This window comes from Gigantopelta aegis, chromosome 14, assembly GCF_016097555.1.
Source record: "Gigantopelta aegis isolate Gae_Host chromosome 14, Gae_host_genome, whole genome shotgun sequence".
NCBI classification, from domain to species: domain Eukaryota; kingdom Metazoa; phylum Mollusca; class Gastropoda; order Neomphalida; family Peltospiridae; genus Gigantopelta; species Gigantopelta aegis.
In genome coordinates, this window is record NC_054712.1 from 21,686,797 (window position 1) to 21,705,652 (window position 18,856).

At 37.7% G+C, this 18,856-nt stretch overlaps 1 protein-coding gene across 1 annotated transcript; it reads right to left on the reverse strand.

Moving 5' to 3' along the window:
- Positions 1-1,482: 1,482 nt before the first annotated feature.
- LOC121388061 (aspartate aminotransferase, mitochondrial-like) lies at positions 1,483-18,758 on the reverse strand. Its single transcript, XM_041519265.1, has 11 exons — positions 18,603-18,758; positions 17,351-17,507; positions 15,808-15,936; positions 13,412-13,471; positions 11,092-11,165; positions 8,961-9,048; positions 7,548-7,616; positions 6,438-6,624; positions 5,630-5,795; positions 3,674-3,824; positions 1,483-2,110 (listed from the first exon to the last, which is right to left on the reverse strand). The coding sequence occupies exons 1-11, from the start codon at positions 18,668-18,670 to the stop codon at positions 1,988-1,990; spliced, it is 1,272 nt and encodes a 423-aa protein (XP_041375199.1). The 5' UTR covers positions 18,671-18,758; the 3' UTR covers positions 1,483-1,987.
- Between the last annotated feature and the right edge of the window lie 98 nt (positions 18,759-18,856).

Consider the following 18,856-nt stretch of genomic DNA (forward strand, 5'->3'; position numbering starts at 1 on the left):
TGCATTGTACAGAATTTATCGACCTTGAAAGCCGTCGTACTGAACTTGTATTATGACACCATTTACAAGACAGATGGAAGGACATGGCAATATGCTTATCTCCCTTTGAAAGATATACTTTCACATCATCTTGGATTTCAATTATATTTGAAAGAAGTTTGTTTTGTTTAACAACATCACTAGAGCACATTGATTTATTAATCATCGGCTATTGGATGTCAAACATTTGGTAATTTTAACATATAGTCTTAAGAAACAAAACCCACAACATTTTTCCATTAGTAGCAAGGAATCTTTTATATGCGTTATCCCTTAGACAGGATAGCACATACATGTACCAGTTGTGGTACACTGGATGGAACGAGAAATAGCCCAATGGGTCCACCGACAGAGATCGATCCTAGACTGACCGTGCATCAAGTGTATGCTTTATCACTGACCTACGTCCCACCCACCATCAACAAGAAAGGTTTGAAGGACATGGCAGTATGCTTATCTCCCCTTGACAGATATACTTTCACATCATCTTGGATTTCAATCATATTTGTAAGAACACATTGTATTTGAACTGTATAGTAATATCAAACATGCCTTAGAGATTCAACAATCAGGCTTTCTGCCAGAAAATAACTTGAAGGTACAAAAGAAAACTAAACAGATCATAAGTGCCTAAAGTGGTTATGGGTTTGAAATGCTTTCAAACTGGACACTGTATCTCATGTGCTTTGATGAATTTTCAACAGCAGTTCTCTCAATAGCATCCATCTCAAAATTATAAAAATATATCCATGAATTTCCATCACTTTAGGGTACATAATTTTACCCTCCGCACACCCTAGGTCAGAAACCATGACAATAGTAAGTAGGCAAAGACTATCAATACCGTCTGTGGTTTATCTTTTTAAAAAAAATAACTGGACATCTCTAATTGCAAAATTCAGCATCATTTGAATAACTGAGCTACCAGGTGGATTGAGCAGTGGTTCTAAATATCAGAATCTAGGAAGCTGAGGATTAACAACAGGAATGTGGTAAAAGCTGTTTCCCGTATGTCACCAATATGTCAAGTTTGTGACTGATTTTTCTGGTGAATTTGTCAAGTTTGTGGCTGATTTTTCAGGTGAATTTGTCAAATTTGTGGCGGACTTTTCAGGTCAATTTATCAAGTTTGTGACCAAATTTCCAGGTCAACTTGGAAATTTTATGACCAACTTTTCAGGTCTCTAAAAGCCATGTCTGTGTCCGTGTATGCGAATTTGTTTCGTAACAACATTAAACATTTAGTGGTAATCTTTATATACCTACATGTGTGTATGTACCATGGCTACGATACTGATTGCTGTAATACTGATTTCTGCGACAGAAATGGTTGGGAGTAAGATACTATCAAAGTCCTCCATCATACACAATTCATAGGAAATAGATACACATATGACTGGATAAATATGATGAGAAAAATACAGCCAGCTCTATAACATTTCAATTCATAAGACAATTTTAATCACCTTTTAAATACATTTTATACTCCGCAAATATTAAAAAAGCTACTATACAAAAATTCATACGGCAATTTAATCACCTTTTATACCTAGGAAGACATTCAGAAATCTACCTGAATGACATTACTAGAAGCAAAACTCATACAAAGTTCTTCAACAACAAAAACCCCAAACTAACTACATGTATACAGCGGTTCTAAATGTATATTGTTACGTATAACTACTAGATAAGTTGTGGAGAAAAAAGTCCAGTTCTATATATATTTTATAAATCGTACTTTATACAGGCAAGTTACTAGCGCTATGCACTTGAGTGATTGAGACCGAGACTCATTGAAAAAAGGGGAGACGTTGCAGTGATACCAACAATAAACTTAACATCACGCCACTGAGTATGACGACGAGATAACCATGTAACCATGGTGATGACAAACACACACTAACATCACAGACCAGTTTCCTCCTGTTGTTGAATGTAAAACTGTTGTTTATTTGGTGACCTGGTGAATGGCATTGGCCAGGTATTTGACGTTTCCCGATGTCACCCCAGCAACTGATATTCTACCATCCTTAGTCAGGTAGATCGAGAATTCCTTTATCAATCGTTCAACCTGTAATGAAGCAAAGAAGACATAGCAAGGTGCTTTGTTGTTTCTTTTAAAATAAAGTTTGTTAATTTATGCCTGATACAATTTGGATGCATTTCTACCATTTCTAGATATTCTACCATCTTTAGTTAACAGGGGTGCAGAAATAAAAATATTTCACTAGCCAGTTGGACTAGTACCAACTAAAATTTACTAGCCCGTAGGAATTTGTACTAGTCCGCCAGAACTTGATTGACAAATCATTTCTTTCATATACACATGTAGATCAAAAAAATTCAAGTGACATTCCACAAGTATTTAACAGAACAATATATTCAAAACCAGCAACATAATTTGAATGTATACAAGCCAATAATAATAATAATAATAATAATAATAATAATAATAGCCAATAATAATAATAATAATAATAAATAATAATATACTTCTGAAAATAATCCACGACATGGTAAAATAGTTATGTCTGTATAACACTGTATTACATACTGTCTGTAATGTGGGACTCCATGTTAGTAAAGTGAGATCGAATGTCAGTAACAGTCAACTTCCTGATACTATGGGTTGGGAGGCAATGTTTTTTGTACACCCAACAAACCCAAAATAAAAGTATATTTAAACCATGTATGGATAGAAGGAAGGGAATGTTTTATTTAACGACGCACTCAACACATTTTATTTACGGTTATATGGCGTCAGACATATGGTTAAGGACCATACAGATATAGAGAGATGAAACCCACTGTCGCCACTTCATGTGCTACTCTTTTCGAACAGCAGCAAGGGATCTTTTGTATGCACCATCCCAGACAGGAGAGTACATACCACAGCCTTTGTTACACCAGTTGTGAAGCACTGGATGGAACGAGAAATAGCCCAATGGACCGTGAGTCAAGCGAGTGCTCTACCACTGGGCTACATCCCGCCCCTATGTATGGATAGAGAACAAATTCCTGTATGAATGAATGAATGTTTAATGACACCCCAGCACAAAATACAGATTGGCTATTGGGTGTCAAACAAAGGTAAGTATATCAATATGATTATTTACATTAAAAATACAAAATATATATAACTGTGTCAAACACAGTGTAAAGAACTGTGGGAACATTTGGACGAGAACTCTGGCAGCAGTCAATATTTACTGTTTACCAATACTTTTTATGTGTTCCCCTATTTCTTTCCATCAGCAGGCCCGTAGGAATGATATATGGAGTCTGTGGAGTGTGTGTGTCTGTGCGTTTATATTGGGGGGTGGCAAATCTCTAGTGAATGTGATAGAGCCCCTAGCGGGAGGGAGAGGGGACCACAAGCCATATTTTTAGGTATAGAGTTATGGAAAAAATTGACATTTTCATCCTTAATTGAGGGGTGTGTGGGGTGGGGGGACCTGTGCCCCTCACCTCCAGCTTCCTAAGGTCCTGGGCCCTGTTTTACAAAGTGATCTTAGTGCTAAGATCATCTTAAGGGCATAAGGTAGTTATGCACATATGATGACCTTAGGGCTACGATCGTTTCGTGGAAAGGGCCTCTGATGAGCATAAATTAATGTGGGTGACACGCACTAACCTGGTTTTGCTTCAGTCCGGTGAAGCAGAACATTCCGATCTGGTCGGTGATGTGTTGCCAGTTGTGAGACGAGCCCTCCTGCTTGAGGCCGTCAACGAGCTGGGTTCGCATGCCGATTATACGATCCGCCATCCCCTTAACGTCCTTCAGCCTGCAAACACACCAGGGAAACAATGGAATGTCTGTTTTATTGACACTCCGGTATATTTTATAGTACTGCTATTTGGCGACTATCATACAGTTATTGTAACAGTTGGTGTTAATGGTGAGAGCGGGGTGCTGCAAACACACACCAGGGAAAGAAAGGAATGTCTGTTTTAATTAATTCATTTCATTTCAACTTATTTTCATACTTATATCCAGTTAATATTCAAGCAGAGAAGAGGGTGTAGTGGCCTTACATCTGTCCACAAAGTCATTAAACTTGCTCTGGCTTGGAGCCACTTCAGGAATGTGAACCCTGTACCTACCAGCCTTTTGTCCAATGGCTTAACCACAACACCACCGAGGCCGGTTTTGTTTTAATGACACTACAGTATATTTTATAGTACTGCTATTTGGTGTCTATCATACAGTTATTGTAACAGTTGGTGTTAATGGTGAGAGTGGGGTGCAGCAAACACACACCAGTAAAAGAAAGGAATGTCTGTTTTAATGACACTGTGGTATATTTTATAGTACTGCTATTTGGTGTCTATCATACAGTTGACTTTGCAAAAAAAGTTTTTGTCCGATTTTAACTTTATTTTATCATAAAGTTAACCTTTAAAGTTTGTTCTGTTTAATGACACCACTACAGCACACTGTTTTAAATGATTAATCATCAATTACTGGGCCCACAGTTTTTGAACTATCTTAGTGCTACAAAACTGAAAAACCATCATAAGCTATGAAGTCACTATGGCGATGCTGTAGGAAGTGACCTAACAGCCTATGAAAGGGCGGGATGTAGCTCAGTCGGTTGAGTGCTCGCTTGAGGTGCTTGTGTCGGAGGATCGAACCACTTCGGTGGATCCATTCAGCTGATTGGTTTTTTTCTCGTTCCAACCAGTGCATCACAACTGGACAAAGGCCGTGGTATGTGTTTTCCTGTTTGTGGAAAAGTGCATATAAAAGATCAATTGCATTAGGAAAAATGTTGCAGGTTTTCTCTGATGACTACAAGTCAGAATTACCAAAATGTTTGACATCCAATAGCCGATGATTAATTAATCAATGTGCTCCAGTGGTGTCGTTAAACAAAACAAACTTTATTTTAATAGCATATGATGGTTTTATGATTTTGTAGTGCTACGGTAGCTTCGAAAATACCTAGCCTGGATGTCAAACATTAGATAATCTTAGTCGTAATCTTAGTGGAAACCTGCTACATTTGTTTTGTTAGCAGCAAGGGATCTTTTATATGCACTTTCACACAGCATATACCACAGTCTTTGATACAACAGTCATAGGGCACTGGTTGGGGCTGGAAAATACTATGCACCATCCCACAGCAGGATACATGTAGTATATACCACAGCCTTTGTTTCATCAGTTGTGGAGCACTGGCTGGAACGAGAAATAGCCCAATGGGGCCACCAACAGGGATCGACCTTAAGCTGACCACGCCATCAAGTGGAGCACTTTACCACGGGGCTATGTCCCGCCTCGTTATTACTGATAAATGCAAAGCAAAAGTTAATGTTTGTTTTGTTTAATGACACTGCCAGATCATATTGATACAGAGTAAGATTTATTAATCATCGACTGCCTTATAAGTTATAGTTTTACAGGAAACCTGCTACTAGGGTGTTTGATATACCAGTAGAGGAACACTGGTTGGAATGGCAAAAAAAAATTAATCATAGAATAGTTCCACACAGACGATTTGATCCAATGACCCAAGCACCTCAGGCATGCATTCTACTGACTGAGCTTTATGTACACCCCTCCACGTGTAAAGTGAGGTGGCCTCACCATTCTTGTTTCAACCCTGGAGTGTTGAGTATCTTGGAGACAATTCTCGCACCGTGGATGGGTGGGTTGGAGTACATCGGTCGGACGATGATCTTTATCTGTGACATCACACGCTCCGCCTCCTCGGCTGACGAACACACCAGAGTGAACGCACCCGCTCGTTCACCTAACAAAACACAAAATATAAACGATTTAACAAGACATGATAAACATACGCTGTGAACAAATCATAATAAACATAGCCTGAACAAAACACAACAATCACATACTGTGAACCAACCATATTAAACACATTTCCCTATAGAAAATCCCCATCGACTCTTACGGCTGAATTTACAAATAGTATTTACTTCTTACTGGTGAGTACCTTCCGTAAAAGCCACGTCTATTTAACAATTTATGATAAATGCCATATTTAGTCATGTGCTGATTAGTCATATTTAATTGAGATTTAAATGACTGCAATGTTTGGAGACAGAGAGAGACAGAGACAGAGACAGAGAGAGAGAGAGAGAGAGAGACAGAGACAGAGAGATAAAGAGAGGAAACCTAACACAACCACATATCTTACTCCTACTAAGAAAGCAGCCAGGAATGTGCATTTTTAACACAACATTAAATAATACACACTATCTTCCTGAGACACTGTTTGGGATGGAAAAACAACACGAGTCCAATAAATGCAACTTACTGATCCTCAGGCATGCGCTCTACATCCCACCCCTTGCCCACCTTTAAGACATACATCTAAAATAAACATGAGATGAACACCTTTTGAAAATCCATCTCTTGATGTGTATAAGCTTACCATACAGTCCCATGTTCTTGGCAAATGACTGACACAGAGCCAGCGGGTGGCCAGCCTCGTGGAAGTGTCGTATAGCGTACGCGTCTTTCGTACAGTCTCCGCTGGCGAAGCCCTGGTACGCCATGTCAAAGAATGGGAAGTGTTTCTTCGCCTTCATTATGCTGCTAATTTCCTTCCACTGTTCGGGCTGCAAACGTATACATAGAGAATAACTAGTCAATGGTGTCAGATATCTGCTTTATCCTGTGATGGTAAGAATGGGAATTTCTCATTCGGCCTGAACAGGATAAAGCCGATTATCCTACGTCATTAGCTAGTTATTATCTTTATCCTGCAGACCGTAAAAATTAAGGGGGAAAGCTATTATTTCTGTTATTTCAGCCACATTGTACGATGACCTAGAGGTCAAATGAGCGATTTTGTAATGTAGTTATGCGTGTGACATCACACGAGTGACGTCAAAAGTCAAAAGGTCAAAAAACCTAATTTAATCAGTTGTCCAAGGCAGTATCAAAATATAGCTGTTTAATCATATGACAAAATAGAATATTATTTAAAGTGGCTTCTTAATTTGAACTATATTTAATGACATGAGAGAATATTAAAATGCCTTCTTAATATATTTTATGATATTAGATGATGCGAGAGAATACAACAATATACCACACACTTTGATATATCAGCTGTGCAGTACTTAGAGCTGGGCGGTATATCGCATATATGGTTTAGTATCGGTATCATGTCAATACCGATTTACTGTACTGCAATTTTGCTATTGACAAATGTTTTACGACATTTAGTAAAGCACTAACAATATATCTGACGAACGCAAAATGGGTTGGGTATAAATCAGACGAGAGCCTTGTGTATGGAATTTCATTTTATTTAGATGAAATTAGCGTGTGAGACTTAACTCGGGCATGCATTTAAAGCAGAGTATACTGAAAATACCATTCAATATCTGTATCTGTATCAGTATTATTAATACCGAATACTGTACCGATACCGAGATAAATCACCCCAAAAATACCAATACCGATACAGAACCTGAAATTTCAATACCGCCCAGCTCTAGCAGTACTCGATAAAACCTAATCAAAATCAACATACCTGCGGATCCACTCCTGTTGGATTGTGTGCACAAGCATGAAGAACTACAACTGACTGATCTGGCATGTTCTGAAACGAAAATAAAAACAAGTTAGTTAAAATATGCAATTACATGTATAGTATTTAGATATAAAAAAATTTATAACTAAAACAAATTCTGCAGTCACAACAATCATTGTCAGTATAACAATCATTCACAATGTTGAAATAAATACTACCATCATAATATTACATGAACATATAATATTTACCCCAAAGAATCAATCCAACTGAGTTACTGTTTTCATAAATTATCTTTCCAACCGTATGTGGACTTATTTCGATAATATCAATAACATATCAAACACACAAGCTTCTGCCAAAACTAGAGATGCACAATATAACTGGTATACCTCAATATTATTAAATCTTCAAACTGTGCCAAATATCGGAATTGCACATCCATTTTTTACTACTTCATAATGTTCCGTCATTTTGTTAGCCAAATAAGTGAAACTATTGTTTCTTTTCTTAAACTGGTAGTTTTTGTTTGAAACTATAATATGTGTGACTAACACACATACAAAATATATACCGATAGCCTAAAAAATATTGTGATATACGTATTAAAAATTAATACATGTGCTTACCAACGACAATACCCTACTTTACTTTAAGTTAATACAATAATCAGGTATGTCACCTAAACAGGGCGATAGAGCTTAAAAACACTAACATCTGGGTGGAAGTGGAGGGCAGGATATTCATAATCACAAAACAGAATTAACTGCAATATTTGACAAACACATTTTACTAGCTATTGGGCATGGCAATAGTAGTTATTTACTAGCCCAACATTGAATATCACTAGCCATGGGAGTTGTGCCTTGATACAACAGGAATTAATGTACCTATGTCCAATGTATTTATCAGTAGCAATTTTCAGTGTCTACTGATGACACCACATCCTTGTACTTCCCATGCTTATGGGTGGGATGTAGCCCAGTAGTAAAGCACTTGCCAGACGCAAGGTCGGTCTACTGGGCTATTTTTCATTCCAGCCAGTGCACCACGACTGGTATATCAAAGGCCATGCATGGCATCTGTTATCTTGTCTTTGAGAAGTGAAATATGAAAGATCCCTTGCTACTAATGGAAAAGTATAGCGGGTTTCCTCTCTAAGACTACATGTCAAAATTACCAAATGTTTGACATACCCAAATTTCAATAGCCGATGATTAATAAATCAATGTGCTCTAGTGGTGTCATTTCACAAAACAAACTTTTAAACTTTTTTCCCCATGCTTATACATGTAGTTACACCTCACTGCCTACTTTTTGTAAAAAGCCTCCTACTTTTAAATAACAAAACAAAAGAAGGTAGCTCATGAGTAAGGCAAAAAGTTGAAATAATCACAGAAAGGCTGTACAAACCTTCAAATCCTCGCAAGCTCCATTGAAATCAAAACCATTGGTCTTAGGGTCGAAGTATCTGTATGTTTTGACATCAAGACCAGAATGCCTGAAATAGAAAAACAAAAAGCACAAGATTTTATTAGTATCATCTTTTGTGGTTAGGTGTGGCATAACCCAGTGGTAAAGCATTTGCATGATGTGTCACTGCATGATGTGTCACTGCATGATGTGTCACTGCATGATGTGAGATCAATCCCCAACAGTGGGCCCATTGAGTTACTTCTCATTCCATTAAAGGGACATTCCTGAGTTTGCTGCAATTTTTAAGATGTTATTGACTAACAGAGACTTTTTAACGACTGTAATTACACATATCAAATATATTTTTCTGCATACAATATTAGAGGCTGTATATTAAACATGTTTCTCATTGTTCTAATATTTGTACTAGGTTAAATTTCATTTTATTTTCTAAAATATTTTATTTCGTATGTACAAATTTATTTGAAGACCAAATCCAGTGTGGGCTTCTTACAAATATTAAGACAACCAGAAACACATTGAATATATACAGATACTGATATTCTAAACAAGAAAATATATTTAATATGTAAGTTTAATCGTAGAAATATTTTATTAGTCTGAAACATCTTACAATGCAGCACACTCAGGAATGTCCCTTTAATGCTCCACTAATGGTATTATAAATTATAAAGGTTATCCTTTCTGTAGCAGGCGATTAGAATTAAAAAAATAAAAGTTTATTTTGTTTAATATAATGACATCACTAGAGCACATTGAATTATTAATCATCAGCTATTGGATGTCAAATATTTGATCATTCTAACATATAATATTAGAGGAAACCTGCTACATTCTTTTATCAGCAGCAAGGGATCTTTTATAGGTAGGTAGGTAACTAGTTTAATGCACTCATATACCACTAGTTTCAAACTTTTATATGAACTTTTGCCACAGACAGGAAGGAACGAAGGAAATGTTTTATTTAACGACGCACTCAACACATTTTATTTACAGTTATATGGCGTCAGACATATGGTTAAGGACCACATAGATATTGAGAGAGGAAACCCGCTTTCACCACTTCATGACTACTCTTTTCGATTAGCAGCAAGGGATCTTTTATATGCACCATCCCACAGACAGGATAGCACATACCACCGCCTTTGATATACCAGTTGTGGTGCACTGGCTGGAGCGAGAAATGGCCCAATGTGCCCACCGACAGGGATCGATCCCAGACCGATCGCGCATCAAGCGACAGCTTTACCACTGGGCTACGTCCCGTCCCGCCCCGCCACAGACGGGAGAGCACATACCATGGCCATTGATATACTCAGTACCCTCTCCATAACATTTTGAAGAAAAGTACTCCTTTTTAGGCAATTTAACATACATGTATCTCCCAGTTTATCACAGGCCTGTATAAACTGAGTGTGTGTAACCAACAGGTAAGTCAATGGTAGTGTGCAACACACCCTACTGACCATCAAGAACCAACAAAACAAAAAAGGAAGAAGGAAGGCAGTGTTTTATTTAACGATGCACTCAACACATTTTATTTATGGTTATGAAGGAAATGTTTTATTTAGCAATGCACTCAACACATTTTATTTACAGTTATGAAGGAAATGTTTTATTTACCGACGCACTCAACACATTTTATTTACGGTTATGAAGGAAATGTTTTATTTAACGACGCACTCAACACATTTTATTTACAGTTATATGGCATCAGACATATGGTTAACGACCACACAGATATTGAGAGGAAACTAACTGTCCCCACTTCATGGGCCACTCTTTTCGATTAGCAGAAAGGGATCTTTTATATGCACCATCCCACAGACAGGATAGTACATACCACAGCCTTTGTTACACCAGTTGTGGAGAACTGACTAGAACAAGAAATAGCTAAATGGGTCCACCGATGGGGATCGATCCTAGACTGACCGTGCATCAAACGAACGCTTTACCACGGCTATGTCTCACCCCAAAAACCAAAAAGAAAGGAAGGAAGGAAGGGGTTTATTTAACAATGCCCTCAACACATTTAATTTACGGTTATATGGCGTTGGAGAAAAAACAAAGAAGAAAAAAAAAAATGGTATACTGTGAGGAGACTTACTTGAAAATGGGTGTATGATTTCCCCAGGTTGGTGTTGGGATGTAGAAAACTTTGTTTGGTCCGTAGAACTTGGCCTGAAATAGAAACAGTAAGCAGAGTGTTATCAAAAAGTGTTAACAACCATCAGGCCTTTGGATTTCACGGTAACGATCATTTCCGGTACCGTGTCGATAAAATCACAGAACCAAAATTTTGTTTCAAATGATTATTATATCGAGTACAACTATTCTACAAAAATAATATAAACAGTTCCTGATGGGTTCACATGATCACAAGACACGGAACTGCAAAAAAGTGTTTCCCATGAAGTTTGAAATCTTATGGCCTGAACTATGGAATACTGTAGGGTGCCTTTATTCAAAGCTATACCTCGCCCATCAAAAGTTGTACTTGCATGCAAGGTTTGAAGATTTATATGAAATAATGAATTGATAAAGAAGATAGGGTCCAAACAAGGATTTCCTTTGATGTGTAGTAAAGCATGAAAAGTAGGTCATGGTAACCTAGTTATGATATGTGACACACTGCCAACACAAGTTGTACTTGCATGCAAGGTTTGATGATCATATAATAATTGATATAAAAAAGATATGCCTCTGGCACTGAAGCACACACAAAGGTAACAGCAGTATCATACTCTCCTCCTGAGCTTTTTCTCAAATGAGGAAAATAACATTAATCTTGATCATACTTATGTACTATAGAATCAGATATCTCTGCACGGTGTGTATTTTCAAATATACTACTCAAAAGAATTTAAGGGTCAAAAATGTATAACCAAATAAGTTTCAGAGTGTATTAGATTGATGATGTAAACTACACCAAAAATTTAATTTATTGTTCCATATTTACAAAAAACCACAAATAAACGTCACTGTATACAAGAAAGTCACATGACATGCTGTCAAAGTTGAAGGTTGTCAAACATGGATTTTACACATTAGAACATTCGTTTAATAGTGTGTGAATCCACCCCTGGCGCGAATACACTCGACACATTGTTGCCTCATGCTGTTGATCAGATGTCTGAAGAACTCTTGGGGAATGGCCTGCCACTCTGCCATAAGAAGTTGACCCAGATCATGAAGGTTGGCCGGAGGGCATGGTTATCCCGAACTCTCCTGCCTAATTCGTCCCAGGCATTCTCTATTGGGGCCAAGTCAGGCGAATATGCTGGCCAATCCATCCTGGCGATACCTTGTTGTCTGAGAAAGTCCGTTACCACCCTGGCGCGGTGGGGTCTGGCATTGTCATCCTGCAGAACTGCCCCGCCGCCAATCTGCTGAAGGCCTGGGAGAACCAACGGCCGGATAATCTCATTCAGATAGCGGATTCCATTCAGATTGCCATCCACCACATAGAGGGGGGTCCTGTGGTGGATAGAGATGCCGCCCCACACCATGACGCTGCCACCACCGAACCGGTGACATTGTCTAACGTTAACGTCAGCGAAGCGCTCCCCAGGACGTCTGTAGACACGAACCCGACCGTCGTTGAACTGGAGACTAAACCTGGACTCATCAGTGAACATCACTCGACCCCACTGAACACGTTGCCACCGCAGATGAAGCGTGCACCAGTGACGTCTGGCCGTTCTGTAACGTGGTAGGAGTGGTGGTCGAACAGCCTGGCGACGGCAGCGTAGATTATTGGCTCTCAGACGATTGCGTATGGTTTGATCAGACACTCGAGTTCCAGTCGCAGTCCGCAGATTGTCACGTAATCGGCGTGCAGTGTTTGTGCGTTGACGTAGAGCCATATTGGTGATGCAGCGGTCCTCTCTATTTGTAGTGCTTCGGGGTCTTCCCGAACGTGGACGATTTCGAACAGAATTCGTTGCTTGGTACCGTTGCCACAGTCGGCCAACGCAACATTTCTTTACGTATTGCCATCCTGAAGCCAAGCAATAGCCCTTCCTCGATCTTCGATAGTCAGTTGAAGTCGTACCATTGTCGAATTTGGAGTGTGCACCGTACACGAAAGCAAGCTCCAATTATACGGAAATTCAGCATTGGGAACATGGAATACACGTGCAAGCGTGCAAATGAAGCGCTTTGTGAAAAAGCAAGTTATGGGCACTTGCCTAATTGCCTAATGGGCCTAATTTACGTGCAAATGTAAGCATGTTTTCGCCATTAGAACTAGTCGACAGTGTCAATGACAGTGGATTTTAATTCATTTATGGGTTGCTTAGACCCACTTTCGTCAAAATGGAACAATACCATGCGTGACATTATGGTCTAGCTAATATAATTGACATTCAGAAAATAATGTCTAAAATATCGTCTGACCCTTAAATTCTTTTGAGTAGTATACTTACAAAAAAAGCTGCTCCAATTCTCAGAGACCCAGTTCCTGAAATGCCTTGAACAGTTGCATTCTGAAACAAAAATATATGAACATTTTCAACTGAAATACATTTGAATGATTCTCAATATTTTAAATAGAAGAACAACAAAATGGACTATTCTCATTTCATCCTGATACCCCGTCCACCCCATCTCCCCTCTCCACTTTACCAGCTAAATTCTATAATAGTATAAATTAATCATTAAGAATGATTTCTGCTAAATTCTCAGATATTTCATCATTTGCATGACACATTTTAGTGAAATATGATTATTAATAATATTATTATTATATGAGGATATCGATAAAGTTGCACCAATGTTTAATAAATGTTTAGTACATAATGATTAAAAACACTGAATTAACAGCAAACACATTATTTACAATTCAGTTTTAAAAACAATCAGCACACATTTAAAAAAAATTATATGCATCTATTAGAGCTGGGTGGTATATGAAATTTAAGGTTCGGTATCGATATAGGTATTTTGGGGGTGATTTTACCTTGGTATTGGTACAGCAGTGTTCGAGATTAACAGTATCCCGATATCCCAGAATTTAATTTTGGATACCAGACTTCAAAAACCCAACATCCCACCGGGATGCCATATAATACTAAATTCTCAGGTGGGATACTAGATTTTGAAATATTAGTATCCAACTGGGATACTGGCCAAAAAATTTAATCTTGAACACTGTACAGTATTCGGTATTGACACAATAACAATACCTATATCAAGCTATATTTTCGGTATGCTCGGCTTTAAATACATGCCTGAGTTAAGGCTCACCCGCTAATTTCATCTGAATAAAATTAAATTCCATACACAAGGCTATCGTCTGATTTATACTCAACCCATTTTGTGTTTGTCAGATATATTGTTAATGCTTTACTAAATGGTGGGAAACATTTTTCAATACCAAAATTTCAGTATTTTGAAATTTGCTCGGTATGGTAAACAAGTATTGACATGATACTGATACTGATACCCAGTGGTATATACGGTACAACCAGGGGTGGGGAAAAGCCCTTTTCTCCCGGTCTGGGACCGATTCTCGATCTCTGAGACCGAAATTATTTTTTTTAAACGTGTTTGCCGGTCCCACTTTTGTCATTCTTGTCGGTCCGAAGCACCTGTCCATTTCTATTATTGGAACAAATTCTTATCCGTCAAGTGGACCGGCCTGCCCAGAAATCGGTATCTCATGCATGATTTAAAATAATAAATAAATAGTAGTCAATATGGCTAGTGGCAAGACGTCTGTGATTTTGAAGTCTGCCTAAGTATATATCGTCAGTCACTGAGTCGGACCTACAGTAGTGTCTCCACAGCCACTAGGCTAGACATTAATTTTGTCAAAGTTGCTGAGCCGGTCAAATCAAAAAACGTTAACAATAACACCATTCTTGGTGAGAGAGCCATCAGGTATTACACTCCAATTAAAACAAAGGACCCAGAGTTTGCAACTGGTTACAATCAACACCCTGTACGGAGCTTTTCGAGTCGAGTGTCCCCAGTCCGAAGCCTTGTGTGCAATACAAACTTGAAATGCATAAAATTGAAATAATCTATAAATGTATTTATTGTTGACTGTTCAATGTGTCTATCCAATAATTTAAGGGATTTTAAAATTAACAAAAGGTTTCCACTTTTTGTTTAACAAGTGGGAGTAAGCAGAACAGCTACATGTACTTTATCTCAAGAGCCAGTAGAGGTCACATTTCGTCCAATCAGTGATGACGTTATTAATCTCTTTGAACATGTGCTAGCTCAGGCTGTCAAACGCTTATGGTGCGATCTTTTATAATTTTACAGTACTGAATTCGTACTTTTTTTTATACATATATGGGATTTAATTCATAACTTTTATTCCTTTTTTAATATTATTTACCCAATTTGTGGTTTTTTTTTTTTTTCATTGAAGTGATAAGTTGTTTTTTTATTCCTGTCTTTTTTTCCCCCTCTCCCCCCCCCCATTAATTAATGATGACATCAAGCGGGACCGATTGACAATTTTATTTTCCCCCACCCCTGGGTACAACACCCAGCTTTAGCACTGATCTATAATTATAAATATATAATGAAAATAATGCAGGGATGTAAATCTTATTTTAAATTAAAAGCTGAACTGATCTCCGAAAAGCTAAAAACTTTATAACTGACTACATATTTTTCAGTACTGCAGATGAAATCAGGTCCAATTTGTAAAAAAATGTCTTATAAAAAAAAAACAAAGCTGAAAGCAGAAAGAAAGAAAAAATCCCCAAAATCACATCCCTACATTTACAGTCAAAAACAACCATTAAATACAATACATGTAAACTGTCATTCTAACATTTTAAATTTTCAATAAACATCAACCAACCAATTTGTTTTTTAGGACACTGCTATCATCTCCAAAGGCCAGTGCAGCTGATGCTTTGCAGAAATCGGCTATACCACTGATAGACGCATACTCCTTGTCGAGATTTTCCTCAACAAGCATTCGATCAGCCTGAAATAAACATTGTAATTAAAGTTACTTAGCACTTAGTAAATTTTAAAAAAAGATAAAAAAGATAAGATATTATGACATAATATGATATTTCACTACCCCATCAAGAATTTTTTAAGAGGGTAAAAATGAGTGCCAAAAGTAGGCTAAAAGTGCCTGACAGCTTTGCAAAGAGTCAATGACTGCATACTACAGGTATAGAGGTAGTATAATTTAATAATTATGAATAAATGGATAGATGGATCTAGATGCACAGACAAATAGACTGACTGGACAGACAAATATATGTAGATGAGTTATGAAGATAATAAAACATTTATGAGAATTCTAGATTGTACAGACCAGGGTTTCATTTATAAAATTTGACTTGACACCCATGATTTAACTTTGGGAATATTTGTGTCATTTTACAAAACAAAAGAGGGAATTTTCATCTTATTAAACCGAGTTAGATTTTAAAAGAGTAATACCATACAATGTCATTTATTTGTATTTATTCAAATTAATAATATATCTATTTCGCTTTATGAAATGTTATGGGTGAGGGAAGGGGTGTTTGTCAAGTGTTACGTATCGATATCAAAATATATCTCTATATAATAATAAACAAACGGAATATCTACATTCAGATTGGGAATGTTTTAGTCCAAAATTAGGAATAAAAAACGACATGACCTTTTGTGAATTGTGGGGAATGATGACGATTATCGGAGTCTAGAAACGTAGCTGATAAAACCCTGCAGACATCAAGTTATTCAACATACTTTTAAAACTGCGAGAACGATTGTTTCATTCGTGCATCATTCACGCAAATCAAATTTAGCGTAACCTATTTTCCGTTCGCGAATTTAATTTAGGACATTATTTACATGGAAATAACGGGTTACACAAAACAAAAATGGGTTACCTGAATTTATTTTTGCCTAACCCATAAACGGTTTATGCAATTCTCAGAGGTCTGTTTTTTATCTCAATAAGTTGTCTCAAAAGCCATGAACTAAAGGAAACTTTCCACCTACATCTGTGTCAAACTAAAATACAACCGTACCTTCCACATATGTGTACCCGCACTTACTACCCGTGTTTCAACACGTACCTTCCTTACATCTGTGTCAAACATACCCGCACTTACGTGTACCTGTGTTTCAACACGTACCTTCCTTACAACTGTGTCAAACACTTACGTGTACCGCAACCTTCCTTACATCTGTGTACTTACTGTGTTTCAACACGTACCTTCCTTACATCTGTGTCAAACATACCCGCACTTACGTGTACCTGTGTTTCAACATGTACCTTCCTTACATCTGTCAAACATACCCGCACTTACATGTACCTGTGTTTCAACACGTACCTTCCTTACATCTGTGTCAAACATACCTGCACTTACGTGTACCTGTGTTTCAACACGTACCTTCCTTACAGTTGGCAACACAAACGGTTTTCCATTGTCATCTCTGTAGGCACCCACACCCAGGTTAATCTTTTTCGGATTGGTGTCACGCTTGAATGCTTCTGTGATACCAAGGATGGCATCTGGTGGACCAAGTTCCACATTTGCCCAGCATGAACTGAAAAATAAATATATTCCAATATGTACATAATGTATAACAACCACCGATGTTCAAAAACATAAACAAGTTGTAAGCAATACAGACATATAGGCAAGAGGTAACATACTCTTGATTCTGTGAATTTGACGAGATGCTACTAGAAAAATAATTGCCTTGATAAACTTGAATATCAAAAGGAATGTGCAGATAACAGATCCATTAATACTTTTCTGGAGTACATGTAGCGTGAGAACAGCAGACTTGCTCTTAGTCTCCCTACACCCCACCCCCTCCAAAAAAAAAAAAAAAACGCTCGGTGTAGGATCGATCCCCATCGGTGGGCCCTTTGGGTTATTTCTCATTCCAGCCAATTTAAACAAATTCAGGTTTAACCCACATCTTTTTTTTGTTTGCATAACCCATCATGACCAAGTAATGGGTACTTGGCCTGGGTATAATGTATGACCAAAAAAGATGGGTTATGCCAAATTTTACATACATGTGCATGCACCGACTTGCGGCAACACTGTGTCTTATTGCTTGTCGCCACCGCTTACGCAGCCCAAAAGCTAAAATTTGAAATTATTTTAACTTTCAGCATTACCGCTCTGGGTTCATGGAGTGTGCTAGTGTTAACAGCCAATCAAATTTCATAACGTCTGATAGTATGTTGCAACTTGCATGTTGCGTTGGCGTTAACGTTGCTCACCAACGCTGATGGTTACGCTTTTAATCGCAAAGCTGCTGACGCTAATGTTACTCAGCTTAAATCAGGTACAATTAAAACTGAATATACCTAATTAAAGAAATGGTAAAATATCCGACCATTACACCCCTTCCCCCATTGTTAGGGTTAGTGTTCGGGCAGTTTATTTTTGGGTTTAGGTGGGGGTCACTCTTTATAGTATAATAAATTATACATGTATAAATATAATTGGGGGTAACAATACTAATATGCACACATCTTTTCTGTACCTTTAAATGTTTGGCCTTTTAAAATTTGTAAAATTAAAATGCCCTTCTCCCCCCCCCCCCCCCCCATCAACAGCCCATTTTGTAAAACACTTAAAGAAAGTTACAACAAAATCTAGACTAATGATATACATTATGTACCTTGATCTTATTACAGTATTGGACACAACTTTAAATAGTGACTTGTAAACATAATTTTGCATTGCCATAATTATTACTAAGTGTAGTACTCCGTCTTTTTCTGTTGCTGACTTGATATTTTCAACTGCACCGGTCTGGTAAAATACAAGTTCAAGGTTTCCGACAAGGATACTCTTCAAGGTCGCATGTCTATCAAAACAAAGTTGACTGTTCCTAAAGAATAAAATTTTAGACATGAAACGCCGTTAGGCGTA